This window comes from Cricetulus griseus, unplaced genomic scaffold (genome assembly GCF_003668045.3).
Source record: "Cricetulus griseus strain 17A/GY unplaced genomic scaffold, alternate assembly CriGri-PICRH-1.0 unplaced_scaffold_1, whole genome shotgun sequence".
NCBI classification, from domain to species: domain Eukaryota; kingdom Metazoa; phylum Chordata; class Mammalia; order Rodentia; family Cricetidae; genus Cricetulus; species Cricetulus griseus.
In genome coordinates, this window is record NW_023276808.1 from 4,724,166 (window position 1) to 4,741,710 (window position 17,545).

Here is a 17,545-nt window from a genome sequence, read left to right on the forward strand (position 1 = left end):
CATCTTTGGGTCCTAAAAGGTTTTGAGAGGAGGCAACAGATCAACACAGCTAAGGAGTATAACTAAGACACATATTAAAGCTTTTCCCAACTCTAAAAGCCTCCCTAAAACTTCAGGCCCTGTCTCTCCAGAAATATGGTCAGATATGGCATATATGTTGCATCAGTAGACAGATTCTCTTCTGGAGGAATCAGTGTTTTCTCACAATGAAATTGCCAGAGAATTTAGAATTTAATGGTGTCTACTCTTTCAGTAGATGTTACTCAAAGGGAGCAATATTAATGTCACTTAGAATAACCTTATTCTAGTGAATCAGGTAGATACCAGGGATTGCTTGGGTGGAGACTGAGGATCATTACAGTCCCAGTGGGGACTTCAGTGTCACTGAAAACAATATGAGTTGCCCAAAATTAAAGAGTGGAAAGAGTGGTGGGGGCTGACCCACCACAACTTAGTGGAAATAGAGTTTATGTCAGCTTGCCCTCAGTTACAAATGAAGAAATTTCTCTGGCATTTCATCCTTGTGCTTTGAAACTCGAAGCTCCCTCCCTAAACATACTTCTAATCTCCACAGCTCTTTGTAAGCACCTTATTTTCTATGCCTTAGATAGGCTTCAAGTCTCGGAATCCCCTCACAAGCTTTATGTCATCTAGAGTTATCACCATTCAGAGCTCCAAACTGAATGTTTTGTAGGCAGCAGGGAATCAGAATATGAGCCCATTCAGAAAAGAGAGACTTCATGCCTGCAAATTCCTATTCTCTCCTCAAAGGAGGTATAAACTGAAGCAGGTGTACATATGACATGTGAGCTTATGGTAACCTATTCATTTACCACATGGGAGACAGACTCACTCTTGTGGTTTTAGTTAGTCAACCATTTCTTAAAGACTTTTATTGTCAGCTTCTCTCTTGATCATTTATTATTTACTTTTGCCCCATTTTGTGGAGATGTGGGTCTGGAAAATTTCATAATCAACTGGTTTCAGTTAGTTTCTGATGCAATCAATCATATATTTATTCTAAGGCATCAGGGCTGAGATAAGGATGAAGTTATATCAGCCAATCCCACTTATTGCTATGAATCACATATTCATGTGGATGAATCGAAGGCTCAGTAATTAAGACACTGAAAGCTCATTCACAAGGATAGGCTTTTATTCCCAGAACCAACATCTCTACCAGATATAAGAAAACACAGTTTTGAACACACACATGAGGTATTTAATGTTTCTTATATTCTATTGAGCAGTTTAACATTAACATTCCTCAATTATGTTGCGAAAACAGCACATATTGGGAGTATATCATCTACACTTGTACTTGTACTCAAGCAGCAGATAAATCAGGATCATGAATTCAAATGTATCCCTCATCATTAGTGACACCCAAGCCAAGCTGCTTAATAAACATGAAAATCTGAAACGTTTTTGTGAAAATATGGAAAATGTAACCAGGAATAACAAACCACCACACTTTCAGACAAATAGTTATTTGAAAAATATGATCTTGAAATGCTGATATTTAAAGAAAAATATACCACTTAGATGATGGGGTTAACATTATATAAATTTCAGCACAAAAGTGCCTATCACTAAACAAAAGAACAAAATGAACAAAAACCACAAAAGGAATATAAGGACAACAAAATAAATTTCACTTAATGCATTTGCTAAACATGTAGCACTCTTTGGCATGCAACTCAAATATTTCAAAATAGAACTCCCTATGCAGTGACGTCTAACATCAGTTCCCACTCTCTGCCTCATGCTTCAGCATAGGGGTGTGAGTTTTTAGACCACTGCTTTAGGTGACATGCAAATTTTAATGATTTTCCGGTATCCCTCTGTTAACAAGGGCCGAATTAATTCTTTAATAAGGTGGGGTAGATATTATAACAAAATGAGGAGAGAAAATAATACAAATTAATAAGTTTTATACCCAAACTCGTTAATTAATGCACTTGAAGAGAAGCATGAATCTAAAAGTGATACACTCTCATTTAAAATCACAGTGCTAATGTTACAGCTATGGAGGGAAAGGTACCCCTAATGTCTTAAGTCAGTCTACACCTTCATCTGTGAAGGGAAGATGGCCTGGATACCTGCAGCTCTGAAGAGAAAGGTATGACGACTTTTGGGAGGTCATCCTATTACTGAATCTTTGGATACCAAGGGCTCTGAAGAAAAATCTACCCCGAGTGTTCAATGTCAGGCTATACATGCTGCTGTGAAGGGAAGGCATCCTGGAATCACACAGATGTGAGGAAAATGGTATCCTGACCGACAGGAAGTCATGCTATACGTGAAGTTGTGTTCAAGGTGGGATGGTCTCTGTGCAGGATGTAGCACTCTGGCTCCTTTCTTAGAGAGAACCATTGCCACTGTGTTTTGCTCCACTCTGCTAAAAGACTTTACTGCCAGAAGTGTCCATTGCTTCTCTTCTCTTCTCCACTAGGAAGTTTCTAAGCAATGATAACCATTTCTATTTAGCTCCAGCCCAAACTGTCACTTTTCTGCTTCACTCAACTGTGAGGGAAACTGATCCAGAAATGTAGCTCTGTGCTACTTCACCAATGAAAAGATTTTCTCCCACTCTGCTCCCCTAAAGGAGTTTCCCAACGGAGGTGTATGTTGATTCTCTGCTTCACTCCACTAGGTAATTTCACATTCACTCTGTCAAAAGAAGGTCATCACTGAAAATGATGGACGAGATTCATTTGAGAGGGAGGAATTCAGAAAAGTGGCTGCTATTACCATTGTGGAAATAAATTCCAGCTGAAAAAGCACAGAGTTTACATATGTCTTACTAGGGAAGTATGTTTTTCATGGAGTATATTTCTCAGCATGTTCCTTGGTAAAATTTCAATTACTGAGATTTAAAGATCTTTGAAATTGGCTGGATTCCTACTTGGAGATTTTTTTCGTTTCAAGCTCAGTTTTCTTTGCCTTTGATTTCAGTCTCAAAGTGTGTTTCTTTCACTGACCTTTTTTTTCACTTGGCTTATTTCAGGGTGTATTACTTTGGCTTCAGCTTCAGGGCCTAAATGATTTTCTCTCATTGGGTCTGGTTTCTGGATGGGGGGTTGCTTCCTTGCCTCACCATGTTACACAACAAATATGGCTTCATAAGTTCACAAATTAATTTTTCCATGAGTGTGCTGGAGAAACAATATGAAAATGGACATCATAATGCTTGCACAGATTGCTGACACTGTCAAATTACTGCTACAAAAAATATTGTTGTGTAAATGATTAGGAGTGTGATGGCTAAAGATCCCACCAAATACTTGATAATGAGAAGCCCTCACAATCTGTTTCAGACACTCAAAAATAATTGGAAGTTGGAAAGGTTTTTTTTTCAGATTGATTACCTACAAAGTTTAATCTTGTATGACGTGCACAATTAAACCACACTGTCTAAATTTATACTTTCACTAATGAATTATTTTTGTGGAATGATGTCAAAGACTTCTGGTTATATGCAAAATCTTTACCACACTGATTACCTTAAATGGTTTGTCTAGAATATGTGTTATTTTATGGTTTTGAAGAAACAATTTACATGCAAAAACTTTTCCACACTGATAGCATTCTTAGAGTTTCTCCTGTTATGTGTCCTTTTATGTATCTGAAGATGAATTGGCCAAGCGAAGACTTTATGGGATTGATGAGGTTTTTATGGTTTCTCTCAAGTATGTGCACCTTTATGCATTTTAAAAACACTTTGAAATGCGAAGATTTTATCACACTTATTTCATTCATAAGGTTTTTGTTCTTTATGTGTTCCTTCATGCATTTGAAGTGAAATGTGCTGAGCAAAGGCTTTACCACACTGAATACATTCATAGGGTTTCTCTCCAGTATGTGTCCTTTTATGTGTTTGAAGATGACTGAGCTGTGAAAAAGCTTTACCACACTGATGACATTCATATGGTTTCTCTCCTGTATGTATCCTTTTATGCATTTGAAGATGACTATTACGAGCAAAGGTTTTACCACACTGATTACATTCATAGGGTTTCTCTCCAGTATGTGATCTTTTATGCACACGAAGACCACTGTGATAAATAAAGGCTTTTCCACATTGATTGCATTCATAAGGTTTCTCTCCAGTATGTATTCTTTTATGCATTTGAAGAGTATTTTGGTGAGAAAAGGCTTTACCACACTGACTACATTCATAGGGTTTCTCTCCAGTGTGTCTCCTTTTATGCATTTTAAGATGACTGTGGCGAGCAAAGGTTTTGCCACACTGATTACATCCATAAGGTTTCTCTCCAGTATGTGTCCTTTTATGCATTTTAAGAGTACTTTGGTGAGGAAAGGCTTTACCACACTGAATACATTCATAGGGTTTCTCTCCAGTATGTGTCCTTTTATGCGTTTGAAGATGACTGTGCTGAGAAAAGGCTTTACCACACTGATTACATTCATAGGGTTTATCCCCAGTATGTGTCCTTTTATGTATTTGAAGATGACTATTACGAGCAAAGGCTTTACCACATTGATTACATTCATAGGGTTTCTCTCCAGTGTGTGTGTTTTTATGCACATGAAGTGCACTCTGATCAGTAAAGCCTTTACCACAATGATTACATTCATAAGGTTTCACTCCAGTATGTCTATTTTTATGCATTTGAAGATGACTGTGCTGAGCAAAGGCTTTACCACACTGATTACATTTATAGGGTTTCTCTCCAGTATGTGTCCTTTTATGTATTTGAAGAGTAGTTTGCTGAGAAAAAGCTTTACCACACTGATTGCATTCATAGGGCTTCTCTCCAGTATGTGTCCTTTTATGTATTTTAAGAGTATTTTGCTGAGAAAAGGCTTTACCACACTGATTACATTCATAGGGTTTCTCCCCAGTGTGTGTCCTTCTATGCATTTGAAGTTTACTGTGAGTAGCAAAGACTTTAAAACATTGGTTACATTCATAGTGTTTCCCTCCACTATGTGTTGTTTTATACCTTTGAAGATGACTGTTATGTGCAAAGGTTTTAAGACATTGTGTATATGCAGAAGGCTTCTCTCCAGTTTGGCTTCCTTCATGCCTGCAAGGAAAATAGGCATGTAAATGCTTTACCCCCTTCAATACAATGTTAAATCTTGAAATATGTATAGATTAATATTACAATTTGTTGCAATTGTGAAGAAGAATCATATCTTACAGACTTATCACTGTTTTAACACTCATATTTCCACTACATTAAGGGTTATTTTCAAACTTTGAAGAGATTGTTTTGCATCTTTGAAGATACAAGTATAGGTATAATCCTCTAATATATGTTTTTAATTTTTAGTACCTTTATCTACAGTGATTTTTTTTACATATTGAAGAGAACTGGGAAAATTCAGATGTTTATCACCATTATTGAATTTTGAAAATTTCCTACACTTTGGGTCATACTACCTTTGCTAATGAACTAGAACAAGCAGAAGTATGTACACAGTCCTAGATTCATTGGCCTTTTCGTCAGAGTGAACTTGTTGGTGTATTATCAATGAAACAGGAAAATAAATTACTTCTACACATGAATCAAATTCAACAAGTATGCTTAAATTAGCAGTACTAAATCTGTTTTAAATATTCTGTTGGAGTGGTATATTATGATGTCCATATTCATTTGCTCATATGGCTTGTATCCTGAGTCACACAAGATGTTTAGTAAAGGAAGTTTACAATGAAGAGGCTTCCATATTTACTTAAGTTTGACTTTCTGTTCTTTATATACATGTGCTACAGAGATGAAGGATTCTCTGCAATACCTGCTCCTTGACTTTTGAGAGTAATTTGCCCCATCACTAAACTTACAAATGTAACAGCAATTACATGAGTAAAACTAAATTTTCTATGCAGTATTTTCTCAATGGATTGTATGGAGATATGCTTATCACATCAATCATGTGTATACATTTAGTGATATAGGGAGTAAGAACTGAATGGAATTACATTCTTATAGCATGTCTCTCATGGTGTGATGATTCAAGTGGCAATTTCTCTTATGTTGTTGTTTCCTTGTCTTCATTCTCAAAATGTTGTTTTGCTAATGTAGTTCACCTAATGGAAATTGAGTTACATAGTTTTTCGAGAATTTAACAATCTTCAATGCAATTTAATCTGTGCTTAATTACCCTGATGTTCAATTTCTTCAGAGACACATTTCTATGAGCTTGTAAATGAAATTTACCTTTCATGTCTTTTAGGACTTGTGCAATGCTCTTCAGTAGTATTGTCTTCCCAACTGTATCCTAAAATGTAGTGCCAGAAAATATACATTTACTTTTGAAAAATGTGAAAAATTTAAGTTTTTGTCTTCAGTGAACTTTAGAACATAGACTGATTTATTTACCACATTCTTTTCTCTCAATAAAATTACAGAAGAGCATCAATAACCAATTGATGTTGTCCTATTATTTTAAAATATAAAGTAAAATACAGTCTTACCTATATCAGTGAGGTTCTTGTAGGTCTCCAGCATCACATCTTTGTAGAGATTCTTCTGAGAAGTATCCAGCAAAATCCACTCTTTCCAAGTGAAGTCAATATGCACATCATCATAGGTAATGGGATTCTACAATATCACATACATGTGTGCAACTGAAAACATAATACTGACAATATTCTATATGTATATTTCTGTAGAACATTATTTTAAGAGATGTTACTTTTATGCAGGATACAGGCAGGAAAACACAACTGATGAAATTTGCCAATATAAGGCAGAACAAATTTCCTGCTTCACTGAAATGTCTGCGCAATACAGTAGCCCTGTAGAGTAATGATGAATGCCCAATGTTGGAGAAAAAGTTTGAGTGACTGTGCAAGCACTCAGGTGTATCTGTCATTTGTAAAGTCTAGGAAGTTGCCTGCAATGCATTTCCTGTTTACATAGGTTATAATAATTCATTCTTTGGTCTTGGATGTAATTGAAGACTAAACAGTTATAGTTCCAGTTTTTCTTTAATTTTTAAAGAAATATATTTATAAAATTTAATTAAATACAATCCCAGTGATCACAGTTAATCACAGTAAAATCCATAGATGTAGAGAGGCTAAGTAACTAGGGGAGTGTGTTGATGACTTCCTTGCACAAATTCAACTTGTCTAAAGAAAAAAGATATAGCTTGCCACTATCTAACCAAAGAGGTGTAGAGGTCTGTACAGATGGCTGGCAGAAACAGGAAGTGAAATGGGTGCACAGAGATAGATACACGATGGCTAAGGAGAGCGGGGATATAAGCAAAATGATACAAAAAACTGCACTTTTCCAATTGGAAACTAGTGAGGTAAAGCTGGCTTTGGCTTACACCTTCTCTATCATCTCTCTGCATTTTCCTGTATATCTCCCTCCAGGTTTTTATTATTTAGACCAAATAAGAACTCCAATTACAGGGGAGATACATGGATCTCTCAGGGTGTAAAAAATGAGATGTTCTGGATGCAATGATGGCAGGTAGGAATGTTACAGGAAAAGATCAGGTAAGGATGGGGCATAGGGGAAGAAGATTCAGAGAGATGATAGGAACATTTATGTCTTGTCAGATTTCAATTCATTATGCAGAGTTTTGGTGATATTTTTGAATATGTTATCTACTCAGAAGGTAAATGGAGGAGGACCTGGTGGAGACTGGGGCAGTGTAGAGGAATGAGAAGGGTGGAGATAGGGGAAAAGGCAGATGGGATGTATTTTATGATAAAAGAATAAATTTAAGAAATAAAGAAGGAATATGGGTGCAGTGAGAAAAGATTTAACTAAGGCTCTAAAACTCATCAAGGCAAACAACATAATCATGGAGCTATGCCATACACAGTTGGGGTATTATTCTCAAAAGGCTTAGATAGTTCTATTTCTAAAAGTTGTCATACATGTCTCTCCTTTGCAATTTACACTCTCGTGTTCAGCTTTCCATGTAAGATGTCCCAAAGTTTGGGTATCACAGCATCCTATAATCTCAAAATTCAACATTGGCTTCATCTGGAAAACTTCATACAAAGAACTCTCACTGTATATTCACTGGTTTTCCAACTCTGCCTTTTTCCAACAATGTTGAAAAGAAACCACAAAGGAAAGATCTATGAGCTATAAATTTTGCAACTTTCTTCTTTCCAGAACCAGTACAACATGGGTTAGACCACAAATTTCGATTCTACATTGTGATGGAATCAACCACACTTGGACCAGATTTACAGCAGCTTCTGTATGAAGTTCCTTTCTCAGATTAGGAAACAAGTGGCCTATTCCTTTCATAAATTGAAGCTTACATGGGTGGTGTCTTACCATTAGAGAACCTTCCTAATTAAGTGATATGTCAAATACCAATGAGTCATGATACCAAAAATATAAAACCTTTTGAATAGGGATTTGCTCCTTTCCAAGTTCTTTTTGGTGTTTTTTGTTGTTGTTTGTTTGTTTGTTTGTTTGATTTCAACAGCAGGATTTCTCTGTGGTTTTGGAGCCTGTCCTGGAACTAGCTCTTGTAGACCAGGGTGGTCTCAAACTCATAGAGATCTGACTCACTCTTCCTGCTCAGTGCTGGAATTAAAGGAATGCAATACCAATGCACAGACTGCTTTCCCAGATGTAAGCAGCAATTTTCTGAGGATTACAAAGGCAGAATTGTGAAACTCATGTAGAGTATGTCATAGTGCAGAAATCTTCTGACCTTATTAAATCAGAATCCCATTAGAATTTAAGCAGGAAGTGATCTATGAACTTTTTACCAAAGGGAAACGGAGAGACAGAGACTAATAGATGTATACAGTGAGACATACACAGAGAGAAAGATACACAGAGAGAGAGAGAGAGACAGAGAGACAGAGAGAGGAATCCCTAAGTACCCAATGAAATATAACTTACCATGTCACCAAAACTGTCATATGTCTTTGTACCAATACTTAAGTGTGGTTTGCCCTCACAAGATAACACTTTCCCAAAATTCACTCTTTCTATTAATATCTGAAGTAATCTATGACAAATATGTCTTTTTGCTGATATATTTTCACAAGAGACAGAATAGGTGATCCCTGTAAGTTCTAGGCCTAGCATACATACTACATAATGAGTTCCAGGCCAGACTGGGTTAGAAAGAGACTGTGTCTCAAAACAGACTCACTCCAAAAGTTTCTACTTAATAAACTTTAGAACTGTGAAAATGGTTTAACAGATAAAGTACTCACCTTACAACTATCCCTTCATTTTGCATTCTAAAGATAGTTGCTACAGTACATACCTATAATCCCATGCTTTTGATGGCAGAAAAATGCAGACAAAAGAAACCCTGACAAGGATCATTACATGGAATGGCAACCTAGAGACCCTGTCTCCAATACGCTAAGTGTAAAAGACAAAAACCCAAAATTGTTCTCTGAAATTTACACCCAAACCATGACAAACATCCACAACTTCCACACAAAAAGAATTACAAACATAAAAACAGAAAATAAATAATAAAATTATAATAGTATGGTATGGCACACACCCTTTCTTCTGTGAATTTGCAGTCAAACTCATCTGCATTCTGTGTTCAAGGACAGCCAAATATATGTAGAGAAACCCTGTCTCAAAATAAAATTCTAACTCAGATTATCATTGACTCATTCTGAAATCCTTTTTCCAAAATACACTAATGTGTTACAGCTAAATCTCACCAGAGATCCCGAGATACAAAACAACATGTCTTAGGTCATTTTTGGTGTCTGCCACTGGTGGGTGTTAAATTATTTTCAGATATGAATATACCTGAGTATGGTAGCAGAGATAGGCAGATCTCCTTGAATTTAAGCCAATTTGAACTACATATTGAATTTGAAAGTAAAACATTTCTAACTACGTAAACACACATACACATATACATATTCATGAATATAGTTGAATATAATTTTGCCCTGTTGCTTGACAGAAGAACCCATAAGAAAACTCTAGCTACACCTGGTGGTGTTAGAGCATGCCTTTAATCCCAGAACATAAAAGGCAGAGGAAGGTGGATCTCTGTGAGTTTGACCAGCCTGGTCTACAAGAGCTAGTTCCATGACAGCCTCCAAAGCCACAGAAAAACCCTGTTTCAAAAAAAATCAAAAACTCCAGCTAGCCTAAAACTCATACTTTATAGTTTAATGAGTAATAAATATTGAATATTTTAAAACACATTCTAGTAAACATGTCATTTTATGCCATTAGCTCATTATTCAATGCATAAGAGTTTTCTGTACAAGAGGGATATTCCAAACAATTGTCTGCATATTTCCTTAAATGATAAGGAAAAAATTTTGCATTGTTTATATCCCTACATGGTTTTTCCTCTACCATATCATTCTATGATATCAGTGTAAATATTTCCTTGAACACTTTTCCAATTTAGATTTTGCTAGTTTATCTCTAAATTGAGGTATTTGCACATTTTGTTTTAATTCTATGCCTTCAAACCTAGAAGCTGAAATAATGCCTATTGAAGTAATTTTACAGCTACCAGTAACCCATTAAATTTTTAAGAATGTTTGTTAATAGTTACAAATCTTCCAAGTATGCTGTTGAATTTTTGTAACACCACTTATTTTTAATTTTACATGGCTCAACAAAATATAAAGGCAGTTTTTGTTACATGATAATAGTATTATTTGTTGTGCTATCAACACATTGAGTTAAAAAGCTGTTACTGTATGCTACATGAAATAAAAATGACTATAATTGAATGATAGATTCTCTAAATAGCACATGATGACTAAGTACAGAAGCCTATGTAAACGATGATCTTCTCAAAATTAAATTTGTCAGAGTTTCTCATATTTCTTCCGTAAATGGTAATGAATCATATACTTACTGACATGGGGTTTCTACAGCTGTAAAGAGACACCATGTACATGGTTAATCTTTTAAAGGAAAGGCATTTAATTGTGTGACTTCTATTTTCAGAGAATTTATCAAGTATCATCATGGTGCAAAATTGTAGAATGCAGGCAGACGTGCTGTGCTTACGTGCTTGAACATAAGCTATACCATCATTAACTCCAAAGAATTCTTCTATATTTTGTGTTATTAATGATCAAACATATATAAGAATCAGAAGCCTAACTATAATGAGAAAAGAAAATGAATGGCTTTTAGACATGTAAATCCAGCTAGACAGTACCACCACTACATACAAAAGTGTCATCAGAAAGGAGAACCCAGTGACATCACTCACGTCTAAGCAGACAAAATCCTAGAACCATGTGACACCAGTGGTTTTTACATTCCTTTTTTGGAGGGTTTTCATGTTTTTGTAAAGACAAAACAAAATCCATTCTCAACATACTTTTGCAGAGTTACATTTTTGGCAAGTTATATTTATCCAATGAAAAGCATCTTAATTTCATGAATTAGTTTAGATTGAATGGTAAAGACGTTTGATGAACTATTGTCTATTTTAATGAAGAAATCTTTATTGTTTGTATATAATCTTTATCATTTTTGATGGTTACTATATTCCCCCCTGTGAGAACTAAAGAAAAATCTCTTCAACGATGTAACTCATGTCTTAGTTTTTATTCTGAGCTCTACATATCTCTAAAGTATACAATTTTAATTTAGCAGTTTCTTTTTTATCTAATATCTTCCAATGCTATTATTTCCTTTTCAAAAGCAATTTAAAATATAGGTAATAATATATTACTTAATCTATCTCTGGCTGACTTAATTATCCTTTCTTTTTATTAAGCATGTCTTCTAAGAAAACTCATAATGTGTTAATATAATTAATCTTCATCAAGTAAAAAATTAGAAATCAGATATGGGGGTAAGAATATGAAAGATCAGGGAACCAGTTCAGCAGCCATCAGTGACTCCTATCTCTTCCAGTCCTCAATCTAAAAATGAGCAAGGTCCTCTCTCAGCCCCACCTTACTTGTTACTGTCTTCAATCTCTCCATGGTCCATCTTTATTGTTTCCATAATCAGTAAAAGATAGGTGATTCTGCCATGATTTGATGGACCCTACCAAGCTGGGATCAAATTTGCTATTGTTTTTGTATAATGTTGCCCCTGAAACAAAGATTTACTTTGTACACTCCTTCCATTACTTAAGGGCTTAGATGGATAGAGTCTTACCGTTGGGCTACCTTCCTAGGCTTTAAATGCAGGTCAGGGAATTTTCTTTATGGTGTTAAAAACCTTGAAAATTGCTGTCTCTTTTCCGTCACTGGACTGCCATCTGAACCTACCTAATGTTATTATTCTTAACCAGAGACTTTTCATTTGTTCCTACTTTTGTACTTTTCACTGTAAACTTGAAGGAGTCAACAGTAATAAACATCTAACATAAGCAATATTTTGTCTAATACATCAGCTCATTACCCTCAAACTCAGCCTTACTTACTTTTTGGGACATGTAAAAAATAATAAAGATTCAGGGTCAAAATATCACACAAATGAACACTAGCTAATTTTTTTCATTAAATCTTCTAAGCACCTGTGCTTACTTACTACACCAACATCACATGATACAATAAAAAAGCATTGAAGCCAGGCTTGGACTGGAGGGCCACAGCAAGAAAAAGATATGACAGTTTTATTGAGAGAAATCAGATGTTTTATATAAGAAACATAAGATAGTGGCAATTTCCGGGATTAATGCAGTTGTGGTTGCCAGAATAACATGAAAATTGCAAGCCATACAAGGTAAATGAGATTAATGTCTAAGAAAAATTGTATTGTTAAGTTTACATACTACCTTGACTACTAAAGAATCATATAGAGAAATACAAATTGGCCTGAATGCCTAACTGCCTGATGGAGTGCATCAGTTTATCATGAACAGGAAGGGACAGTGTGCCCCAGGACCATGGGCTTTAACCTGAATTCCTGTGACACATGTCTCTCAAGGCAGTTAGGTCAAGCCAACTCCATATAGCAGGCAAACTTTTTACCCACTGAATTCCTGACCCTGACCTCCAGTGTCTGCTATTACTCTCAACATTACCATCTTTCATGTCCAACAACAACAGATAATTATGCAATATGGAGAACTTTTATGGCTTTTGCCACCTAAAGTCTCGATATCTTCAAAATCTTCAAAAATTAATCATTCCCATATCCATTACAGCAAAAATAATCACCTTTCAAGTTCCATTTTTTGTTCCAACATTCTTCTCCTTTGCTCTGATTAAATTTTCTAAGTAAAAGCTACTCCAGTAATAAAGGGATTTGGTTATTAACTCCAGTTCAGTGTCTATCATTGTGGGAGCTTAGGAGAGAAACTCAAGTCAGTCACTGAAGATAAAACATGGGGAACCATCCACTGTTTGTTGATTTTACTCTTTAGATTTGTCACTGTCTTCTGCTCAGCAAGCTCTCTTAACAACCCCAGGCCCACTTGTTCAGAGACATTGCCAATTCAGTATAAGTCTTCTTCCCACATCAATCATCAGTCAACACTATCTTTTCAGGCAGAAATCAGACATATTGATCTAAGAACACATTCAATTTATGTTTGCTCAGATGATGCTAGGTTTTGTCATTTGACATCAGAGGCTAATTAGGAGACAGAGACAATAGTATATGAGAATATTTTAAAATCCAAAGCCAATGTATTAATCATGAAAATCATTTAAGCAGTAGAGATTCAAACATAAAGATAGAAAAACTGGAAAACACAGATATACCAGTATGCAAGGAAATGGGAAGAGGCAAGCATCTTAAATATAGATGAAACAACTAAAACAGTCTTGCCATAGCAAATTCCCCAAAAAACAAAAACTTCAGGAACTGATAACATGAGAAATTTTATGAAGATAAATTGGTAAACGTCCATCATTTTTAAGAAAAAGAATATATCTAGGTTACCAATATGGATTACAGAAAATCAATATACAGACTCACATAGGAGCTCTATACATGTCACAAAGATACAGCAATCAAAAGTATGCAAGATATTTTTGAAAGAATAAACAGATTTTTGAGAAAAAGACAAGAAATATGGCGGGAAATAAATAGTCAATATTTAACCAAAAGCCCAAAGAAAGCATAGGAAAGGAAATGGGGCATCTTGGCCAATGTTACCCAGCTCCCTATAATTCTATGTGTATAAAATTAAACAAATACAGTCTTCACAACTTTCACAAAATTTCATCAATGTTACCCTTGAACTCGTGTTTCAGACCCTTGAAATACAGATAAAAACTGATAAAAACTTAAGCAGCATGCTCAATCACAAAACGAAACAACAATGAAAAATAATTCAAAAGACAGGAAACCAAATGAATCAAGTTGAAAACCATTAAATGTATGAACATACCTATGAACACCTGATTTCTGACAATGAAGCTAAAATTACACAATGAAAAAAAAAGCATCTTCAACAAATTGTGCTGGCATACTGGATTCTGACATGCAGAAGACTGCAGATAGATCAATATCTATGGCCATTCACAAAACTTAAGTCCAAATGGATCAAAGACGTCAACATAAATCCAGCCACACTGAAACTCTTAGAAGAAAATGTAGGAGGTACCCTCGAACAATTGGTACAGAGAACCCCTTCCTGAACATAACATCAATAGCACAGACACTGAGATCGACAATTAATAAATGGGACCTCCTGAAACTGAGAAGCTTCTGTAGGCAAAGGACAAACTCAACAAGACAAACTGGCAGCCTAAAGAATGGCAAAATATATTCATCAACCCCAAATATGACAGAGGGCTGATTTCAAATATACACAAAGAACACATTAAGGCTCATCACCAAAGCACAAAAAAACTCCAATTAAAAAGTGAAGTACAGAATTAAATAGAGACTTCTCAATAGTCAAATCTAGAATGACCAAAAGACACTTGAGAAAATGTTCAACATGCTTATCCATGAGGGAAATGCAAGTCAAAACAACTTTGAGATACCATCTTGCTCCTGTGAGAATGGATAAAATCAAAACCACCAATGACAGTTTATGCTGGAGAGGACATGGAGAAAGGGGAACACTCCTCTACTGCTGGTGGGAGTGCAAATGCATAAAGCCACTTTGGAAATCAATATGGCAGTCCCTCAAGAAAATGGGAATCAGTCTACCTCAAGATCCAACACTTCCACTCTTAGGCATATACCCAAAAGTCGAACATTAATACAACTAAGACATCTGTTCAACTATGTTCATTGCATCATTATTTGCAACAGACAGAACTTGGAATCAACCTAGATGCCACTCAACTGAGGAATGGATAAAGAAAATGTGGTACATTTACAAAATGGAGTACTAATCAGCAGAAAAAACAGCGGAATCTTGAAATTTGAAGGCAAATGGATGGAAGTATAAGAAACCATACTGATTGTGATCCAGATTAATGAAAGAATTTGCCATTTAAAACCTTCAATTAAGTAAAATCCCTCTCAGGTATACCCAATTCTTTGGAAATTTGGTAATTCCAGAAGAGCCATCTCACCCATAACAGAAGATTTGAGAAAATTGTCTTGCCTGGAGGAGGGAGGGTCAGCACGGTAGTCATTCCAAAACTAACTTTTCCCAAACAAAGGATGGATGGTGAATTTACTTAGGAAGTCTGCATATGTTCATATAATATTTGGGTTTTTTTTCGGGGGGGGGACCTGGATTTCAGGACAGGGTTTCTTTGCCACCAATGTCTGTTCCTATAATACTCTCTGTCTTGTTAGCATTGTCATTTAACAATTCCACTTCTGAACAGATCACGATGTAAAAGCAGAAACATTTAGGGACACTCTTAATTCAAAGATATATAGGAACTTATATACATTATAAAACTTATAAGAAGGAAGATTTCTGGCTTGTTGAATTGTACTGCAAGGCCTTAGTTGAAACTTAAGTAAATGACACTGTGAAAAGCAGATTGTCAATCTTAAAGTTTGATCTAAAGACTAGTTTACCACCTGCAAAATTCATATAGATAAATAAAAATAATACAAAAACTTGAAGGAAAATTAACCAAATAGCATTGTGTATTCTCCTCCTTGAGAACGATTTTGATGGTTTCTATTAAGCTCAGAACAAAGTTTCTTTTGTCTCTGAGCAGGCTGGCTAGGAACATGGCAACATCTGCTTCCATTGAAAGCCAGAATGTCTTGATGTTAACTATCCCTGCCTGCTGTCTGTCTCAAGCCTGTGATATCGATATAGAGAATTCTATTATTTTCTCATTTTAAGTGTTTTTAAGGTAGGGATTCACCGTGGCTTTGGAGGGTGTCTTGGAACTAGCTCTTGCAGAACAGGCTGGTCTCAAACTCAGAGAGATCAGCCTGTCTCTGCCTCCCAAGTGCTTGTATTAAAGTCGTTGGTGACCACGACTGGCATCTATTATTTTTTTTTAAACCTGTTTTTAATTTTAGTTATGTACATGTTTTGCCTCCATGTGTCTGTGCACACTCACTACAGATGCCAGAAGAGGACAGGAGATGCCTGACACAGCAAAATGTTAGCTTCCATGTAGATTCTGCAAATGAAACATGGGCCCTCTATAACAACACACAGTTCAATTAATTGGTGAGCCATTACGCCACTCTCTCTTTTTGTTTAAAATGTATTACTATATATTTTATTTAGGAGATATTATAAGCTTTTCCCCTTTCTCTTCATTCCTTCCCTTCTCCAATACATTTTTCCAACTTTTTCAGTGTAAAATAAGTATGGATGCGAATGCTGATACATGAAGGCAACACTTGTGTGTGTTGTATGTTGGCTTTAAGTATATCATTGCAAGCCTGTTGTAATGGAGAGCAGTAAGAATTTACACATTAGTGACACAGAGTAATACTCTAACTTGTATTTCGAAGATCTCTATGAAAAGTGCATCCATAGGAGTCCTTATACGTGTCCATGAATAGATTTACATGTGGTTTTCATTATGAGTAGCAACCAGGAAAGTGGATTAGTCTCCTTTGTTTTGAATGGATGACATAACCTGACTCAAAGTAACTTGAGGAGAAAATATTCACTTGGTTCATAATTATAAGATTACCCCTAAATACAAAGTGTTTGTCTCCATGGATCTGAAAGTCACATGATAATCATAATATAAAATGCTTTCAAGTTAGAAATCTAATACCTTTTTAGGGTCCAACATTTAAGATGTCTACAGTAGCTTAAGTATACGTTAAGTGAAAAACGTGAGTAACTGCCAACTACTTTCAAAAAGAGAAAAACGGGGTAATATCAAATAATCAATCACTTATGAGGAAATAAATTCAAGAAGCTCTGCTCCTGTTAACAATATTCTGGAGGCTCAGATACTAGAGAAGCTCCATATTTCAGACTTTGCCATCCCTAGCACACACAGCTTTACTACCGTGCCTGCTGTATTCAAAACATGGAGCTGTCTTTGGTTATCCTATGGTTCCAGAATCTAACACAACTTCAGGTGTCCACTGCAAGCTGTATCCTTTCAGGCCCTCTATGAAGGTTTTTCAAATCTGCTACAGTCAGCAGGTCTCCATGAGCTCTTCCATCTTGCATTGTCATTCAAGATATTAAGGGAGAAATATCCTTGCAAACTCCAAAACAGTCTGGGTTCTAGCCAGATAGCAAGCAAGGGGAGATTCTATTC

The 17,545-nt window shown here is 35.8% G+C and overlaps 1 protein-coding gene across 1 annotated transcript; it reads right to left on the reverse strand.

Annotated features, from left to right (window-relative positions):
* Positions 1-3,754: 3,754 nt before the first annotated feature.
* On the reverse strand, positions 3,755-6,497 carry LOC113837871 (zinc finger protein 431-like). Its single transcript, XM_027433696.2, has 3 exons — positions 6,449-6,497; positions 6,192-6,252; positions 3,755-5,054 (listed from the first exon to the last, which is right to left on the reverse strand). The coding sequence occupies exons 1-3, from the start codon at positions 6,480-6,482 to the stop codon at positions 3,755-3,757; spliced, it is 1,395 nt and encodes a 464-aa protein (XP_027289497.1). The 5' UTR covers positions 6,483-6,497.
* Positions 6,498-17,545: the final 11,048 nt, after the last annotated feature.

Bases quoted from the DNA above. Each gene is read 5' to 3' on its own strand.
- LOC113837871 (XM_027433696.2), bottom strand. From the start codon at position 6,482: ATGCTGGAGACCTACAAGAACCTCACTGATATAG. The intron at 6,253-6,448 runs GTAAGACTGTAT...ACTACATTTTAG, and splicing joins CAAGAACCTCACTGATATAG to GATACAGTTGGGAAGACAAT. The intron at 5,055-6,191 runs GTAAATTTCATT...TTTTCCTTGCAG, and splicing joins AGTCCTAAAAGACATGAAAG to GCATGAAGGAAGCCAAACTG.